Source organism: Microcebus murinus, chromosome 17, assembly GCF_040939455.1.
Source record: "Microcebus murinus isolate Inina chromosome 17, M.murinus_Inina_mat1.0, whole genome shotgun sequence".
NCBI classification, from domain to species: Eukaryota; Metazoa; Chordata; class Mammalia; order Primates; family Cheirogaleidae; genus Microcebus; species Microcebus murinus.
This window is the reverse complement of record NC_134120.1, coordinates 31,207,217-31,214,708: the sequence shown is the minus strand read 5'-3', so window position 1 is coordinate 31,214,708 and position 7,492 is coordinate 31,207,217. Positions and strand designations below refer to the sequence as shown.

General features: G+C 36.7%; 1 protein-coding gene across 1 annotated transcript; it reads left to right on the top strand.

The window, feature by feature from the left end:
- The first annotated feature begins 308 nt into the window (after positions 1–308).
- On the top strand, positions 309–946 carry LOC142861606 (ubiquitin-conjugating enzyme E2 J2-like). Its single transcript, XM_075993747.1, is given in 2 exon segments — positions 309–596; positions 599–946. Coding segments are annotated over 2 exon segments (612 nt in total). The 5' UTR covers positions 309–332.
- Positions 947–7,492: the final 6,546 nt, after the last annotated feature.

Here is a 7,492-nt window from a genome sequence, read left to right as displayed (position 1 = left end):
GTAACACAGTATATAAATTTGACCAATGGAACCTACAGATAATTATAATGACAAATTAATGCAGAAAAACTTTTTAACCCTCAGAACCTATGGTTATACGAACTTACCTGTTAGAGGCGGCACCAGAGGTGGCGCCACATCCGCAGCCTGCTGGGGCCCAGACCACAGCAAGCCGGAGCGCGGCATCAGGGAGAGATGAGCAACAACAGCAATAAGAGAGCCCAACAGCAACTCAAACAGAAGCAGGCCTGCCTTTGGACTAAGAAAGAACAAGCTGCCTTACATCTGTGCTGCAATATTCTCAATGGCAGTATGCCCTCCGAGGTCCTGAAATGACCCTTTGCGAAGGCGGCTATTATTATGGAAAACTAATTTTTCCCAGAGAATTTCCTGTCAGACCTCCCAGCATTCCCATGATACCTGTCAGTGTTAGATTTAAGCGCAATACCAGGCAGAGCCTTTCCATCCAGGATTTCCACGCGCACGCGGGGCGCCCAGCCTGCTCTGTCCCCACCGTCCCCGCCCGCTCCGGAGCTTCCGGTGGAGAAGGCAGCATGGGCACGTCGGACTTCACAAAGTTTAACATTTTATTTACTAAAAAGGTAAAGTCTTTTGTGAATCATTTCCTGAAATTGTGGAGGAAATTAAACCCACACAGAAAGCACAGGACAGACAAGCCAGTAGCAGACCCCAGACTGTCCCCCTTTACCAGAGATGTGTTTCCAGACGGGAGACGCGCGGTGGCCTGAGGAGACTCAGTTTCTCCCCCGCACTGCGCCCGGGTCTGTCCGGAACCTCAGGGGGGTCCTGGGTGGTGCCCTGGCGACCTTGTGTTCCAGTCAGCTTTGCGGCCTTCGCCCACCGTCAAAACCTTAAATGGACAGCAAAACCCCAAATGTGTGATCCGAATTTGGAAAAGGCTAAAGATACTCAGCCCCCTCTCTGACCCCTGTGCGTGTCAGGGCTGGCGGGGCTGAGCGCCGCTCACACTTTGTTTTTAGAGCTTATCTCTTGTATTGTCTTTAGACCTATTTTAGTAAACCTGTTCTTCTTTTTCTTAGATTTGGTCACTAAAAACATAAAACTCAATGCCAATCCAAAAAAGAAAGAAAAAAAAAGAAATTATTTTTTAAAGAACATTAAAATACTATTTTAATAATCATTCAATAAATATTTGGGGGGAACTTACTATCTTAATGGGGCCACTATCCATATAGGACAGTGAGCACCAACAATTACAATGTAAGTATTACAAATGTACTTATTTGCAGAGAAGTGTAAGAGAATGATCGATAAAGGCTTTTCAAACATAAAACATTAAATTTAGATAAATTGCCTGGTGGAAATATAAGTTCAGGAAAAGAAGAGCTTGTTAAATACACATACAAATAGGATTAAACAGGATGGAACAAAACATCATTTCAGGGGGAGGACATAGCAATACATGCTTTACAGAAATAACTTTGAAAATTGAAGGAACTGTGGGTGATCATCGGCAAAGAATTGCTTGGAAAAGGAATGGGGCAATTGCTTCACTGAAGCAGTGTTGTTGAAGGTGGCAACAAATTAAAAATTCTGGAGTAACTCTTCCTTTTCTTTACCAATGGGATAACATTGAGTTCTTTTATTAGTCTTCATCCTTTTTTCCAGAGTACAGCCAGAAAAGTTCTGTTTAATTCAAATGCAGTGATTTTGAATCCTTGACCAAAAGCGAGATGAGTTGAGTCTGGAATTGCTCAGATTCTCTCAGACTTGAAAATAAACTCCAAAGTTCAGCTAAGAGAGCTGAATGGCTCAGCAGCCAAGAGAATTAATGTTGACAGTGGTCAGAAAGATGTCATAATCCTTGTTTCCTTTCCTCACCTGAAATCTTTACAGAAGAAGATCCAGCTACTACATGAATTAGGGAAGAGTTAAGTAGCTAGTACATTGTCATTATTGCTCAGTGAAGAATTCTCTCTAACATCTAAAAGCCATAACAATAACACAACAACAACAAAGCCAAAGCGTTTCATGATGTAATCCTTGGAGACTTGAGACTTCTTCCCAGGTGAAATTGTGGATGAGAGAATCCATGTGAGACTGCAAAGTAGCTGGCTTCTGTAGATGTATTTAGATATAGCTCAACAGAACAATGTAGAACAGAAGGCCAAAACTTTTTTTCTGCTTATATTAAGATATAAAAAGCTTACAGACAAGTATGTTATTTCTGAACTCCCAGAGTTTCAATAGTAAATGTAGATGACTAAATAAAATCTATCATTTGTTTAAAAAAGGAAAAGGAAGAAGGAGGGGGGAGATCACTTGAACAGTTTTAAAAATCTGAAACATGGAGGCTTGTAGCATAGCTTGTGAATTTATGATGGCATCAATCTTCATAGATTTTGTTTTGTTTCTCCAGCAGTTCTGAAGCCCTGACAAAGAATGAGGAAAGACTGTGTTAACCGGGGCTAAAGTTTTCCCAAGTTGGTGTGATGGAAAGGTGAGAGGATAAGTATTTAATGCATTCAGGTAACTGGCAAGAAAATGATCAAAATAATGGACTTTGGTACCAAAGCTGGAGGGAGACAGGACTAGAGGTAGAAATGGGTCTGACTATAGGCAGGAGTGTGTTGATAGGCCCTTGGGGTGCAGAGGGGGGCATTGCAGGGCATTGACAGGGAGCAAAAATTAAGAGAGGAATGATTACAAAGTAGCCTGAGTAGTTGATGAGAGAGAGATGAGATAAGATAGAGTGGAGCCTGAGAGCAATATTATATTTGGGAATTGAAGACACTGCTGGGGTCCTCAAACTTTTTAAACAGGAGGCCAGGTCACTGTCCCTCAGACTGTTGGAGGGCTGGACTATAGTTTAAAAAAAAAAAACGATGAACAAATTCCTATGCACACTGCACATATCTTATTATCTTATTTTGAAGTAAAAAAACCAAGTGGGCAAAAACACCTGCTTGTGGCCTGTGGGACGTAGTTTGGGGACGCCTGCGCTAGAGTGCAATTAAGGTATTAGATAAAAGGCAAGAGATGAGATAATTTGGAAATTTGTTGGGGCAATGAGTCTGTTAATTTACACTACAGATTTAACTAGATTCTCTGCCTTACCCGGCCACCCTCATAGAAAGCTGGCATGCTGTCTTAGGATTTCACAAATACATCTTAGCTATTTCTACATATGTGAAGTCAGACTCAAAGATTTGGGTTGTATGCACAAAACGAAAGAAAAAGTGAAGGAGGTGTGGAGAGGATGAATGTGAATCTAAGCCTATGAATTCTTTCCTTCCTTTCTTTCTTTCTTTCTTTCTTTCTTTCTTTCTTTCTTTCTTTCTTTCTTTCTTTCTTTCTTTCTTTCTTTCTTTCTTTCTTTCTTTCGGTAGAAACTAAACTTGAGTTAAATAGTTTTTCAAGTCACTTTGACCTTATCATGGTCTTACTATGAAATAGAAATAATTTTAGTCACCCTTTAACATGGGAGGCAATTACATTGACTAAAGGGCTGTCACTGAACCTGCTCAGGTCTGTTTCTTGCTTTCCATCCCTAGCACTGCACCATAAAAACAACGATGTGATATTCTGCTGAGCATCTACTATGTACTAGGCTCTGACAATACCTGAGTACTTAAAGTTCCCACTGCAACTGTCTCTTTCCCAGACCTATGTGATTTTTGTACATTCAGTTTCCTCTCCCTTGGGAATTCTTTCTCCACTTTTCTTCCTGGGTTAGACTTACTCTTTCTTAAAAACTTAGCAAAGCATCACACACTTTACAATGCTAACGCTGTTAGGCAGACAATGTTGCGTTTTCCTCCATTATGTTCATTATCTATTGCCATTGTATTGTAACTGATAATTTCACTTTTCTGGCCATAAGATTGAATTGATCCCTAGGACCAAACACTTCATAAGGTAAATGGAAGATATTAAATGAATATTTTCTGAATTAGTACTCTGATGCATGAATCAATTAATAAATAAATCTGTACCAATGTATTCTGCAGTGTTCTGTTCCAATAAATAACTACACACAAAGGAGAAAACATTGAGTTTCAGTCATAATCTCCAAGCAGGTAATATCCTTTGTATTTTGAGAAGCTCTTGTGAAACAATCCTGCATTATTTGAATTATAATCTAATATTATTGGTGACAATGGTAATGTTTTTATTGAGAATTTCAGAAACCTGATATTAGTGACATTGAGGATCAAATATAAGAAATGAAATAGGATGAAGAAGGTGGTAGAAACAGCCATGCACCCTGCCAGTGCACTGAACTGAGACCACATGTTTCTCCTACATAATGTATAACCTCTTATTCCTCCCCTATCCTAGTAACTCCCACCTCTCTCACTTGATAGGGAATTTTCTTCGCAATTTTCAAAGGGCCTACCAGATATTGTTGGAAATGACACTGTAAGTAAATTAAGTACAGCATAGTATGGGCTGATGAAGTACTGTAATTTAATTTTATTGCATCAGTGGCAACAGTAAATAAATGCACAGCATAACATGCTGAGATAGTCTATTGATCTTTTCAGTCAATATTGGATGAAAACTCCTAACAAAACATAAAATTACAATATTGTTAAAAAATATATTATTTTTTAGCTTTTAATACTACAAGCAAATTTAGAAGGGTAATTGTTTCATTTTACACATATCCAATATATATGTAGATGACCAAGAACTGAATTCACAGCTGATCAATCACATATAGCAATCATACATTTATCTCAGGTTTACTTATTATGTTACCCCCTGGAGGTAGTAAGCCTAGGAGTAGGATAGGCTTGAATGTTTATATTCAACCAAAAGGATGTCACAAAATCCAAGTATCCAAGGAAACCTTATAGTCTTCCCTCAGAGATAAAGTATTTCTTTCTAAGAGCCCATATTCAATTTATAATCTTGATTATCTATTCAATATAGTATACCAAAAAAAAATGTGAGTTGAGTATTACAGAGAATTATAAGAGAAAGACAGAATTTCCATAATGACAAATGGTAGTTGCTTACTTGGAAGTAGAAGGCAAGCTTCAGAAAACATGGTTAAAAACAAACAAACAAACAAATTGAGCAAAGAAGTCTGAAGACTTTCTATGCAGAGAGGATTGTTTCACATGCCTAAACAACTGTTTTGAATGTGTTTGGAGTTAGTTTACCTTCAAAATAATTGATAGCAATCCTTTTTTTTATGGGAAGGCAAAATTGTCTTTAAATGTCTAGAAATTTGACTTGAAAATGCATCATAACTAGAAATTGATTGTTTTCCTCTCATACTGAGTTATTTACTTATATTAGATCACCTTTGCAATAGAAACTTTTCAATTACAATCAACTAATACATGTTTAGTGTCTACTATGTGCCAAGTGCTGTGATCGGTATGTGAAGAGATGGAGATATGTATTATATTTGGCTCTTATTTTAAGAATTGAAAATATTATCGGACCACTTCAATTTAAAACTTTGAAGTAACTGCCATACCCCTTTGGGGGGCATATGAAAAACTAGGTCATTATAAATTTGAGATGCAGGGATTCAGGAATATATCATAACAGGAAATATTATTTTTGCAGTGTTAGGATTCTTTTATTTTTGATGCCTCAGCATTTTGTTTTGTTTTGTTTTAATCGTAACTCTATCCAAATGGTCCTATTTCCCCCCATATGGATGTTATATGTAGTTAATCCTTTAAGAATTTAGATATTTTTTCTTAGAAAAAATTTATTTAAATAAGTCATTTAGGTATATAATTTTGAAAAGAATTATTGCAATTAAAAATTAAATAATCTTAAGACATTTTTATTCCTTGCTCTCCAATATTTTTATCTTCCCTGTGACAACATTGCCTCTTGCTTCAGATGTCAAAGGAAGAAGACCAGTCCTTCCACATATGAGGTGACATTCTGGATCAAAAGTGACTTCTGGACAACATATGTTGGAATTCTATATACATTGTCTAATAGAAGAATAAAACTTCCATGTGGAATACCACATGTGCTCATTCTGGGACTTTTAGCTTCCTCAAATTCTGTCATTTTGATAGAATGAAGCCCACCTTGGTAACTTTCACTATAGGAGATAATAAAACACTAGATCAATCTTGGAAGAAATAGGCCCATCAAACAGTAGCTGACCTTTCATTAGGGGAAATTTTGAACACATATGAATTCTTCAGTAGTAAAATAGACCGGACTTTTAATTTTGTTCATTTTTCACACAAGTTTATTAGATACATAAAGAGGTCAGAGATCTTCAGAAATTCATTGTAACATGAAGAAGTAAGTGCAAAATCAAGGAAAGAGGGAAATCTCTGAAATTGAAGTGAGTCAGAATCAATATAATAAACCAGAAAATGAATGAATAACATCATTAGCAAAAACCTATGCTTATACCCTAAAGAAAAGTTTCAAAATTAATTTTTGAGAAAATGAGATTAAGATGTCTCCCCAATCCAATCAAACTCACTGGAGCTAGACTGATGAAAACTATAGTCTATGTTTTTGTATGTTAACTGAGAAAGGGCAAATATGTGTTGATGATTAAAAACATAGTTAATTTAGTAAGTTATCAAAGTAAATTTACTAAAGTAAGAACTTGAGTAATACCCACAAAGCATATGCAACCAAAACAAAGCTGGACAAATAGGATCACATCAAGCTAAAAAACTTCTGCACAGGAAAGGAAACAATCAACAATGTGAAGAGACAATCTACAGAATGGGAGGAAATACTTGCAAACTATCCATGTGATAAGGGATTAATAGCTAGAATATAAGGAGCTCTAACAACTCAATAGGAAAAAATATAATAATCTGAGTTTAAAATGAGCAAAAGATGTGAATAGACAATTCTAAAAAGAAGACATACAAATAGCCAACAGGTATATGAAAAAATGCTCAACCTCATTAGTTATTAGAGAAATGCAAATCAAAACTATAATGAGATATCATTTCACCCCATTTAAAATGGCTTTCATCAAAAAGAGAGCATTAACAAATGCTGGTGAGGATATGGAGAAAGGAGAACCCTCATACATTGTTGGTAGGAATGTAAATTAGTGCAACCAATATGGAGAACAGTATGGAGGTTCCTCAAAAAACTAAAAATAGAACTACCATATGACCCAGCAATCTCACTGCTAGGTATATATCGAAAGGAAAGGAATTCAGTATATCAAAAAAATATCTGCACTCCCATGTTTACTGCAACAGTATTCACAATAGCCAAAATAGGATTGTAAGGATCAACAATTAAAACATAAAGCTATTTGATGATAGCTTATAGGAGAGGGGAAAAAATATATCATTGAAATACAAAACCCAAAGGCAAATTCATAGTCTAGAGAATAGAGATAACTACCTCTACTTTCCCCTGCCTGGGAGAGTGAGAAATGAATTTCTCTTGGGATGATTAACCCAGGAGGAGACAGGCTCCCATTGGCATTGTTCTAAGAAATGCAAGCTCCACGCTGCTTAGCATAGGCTAAGCTCCGTGTACA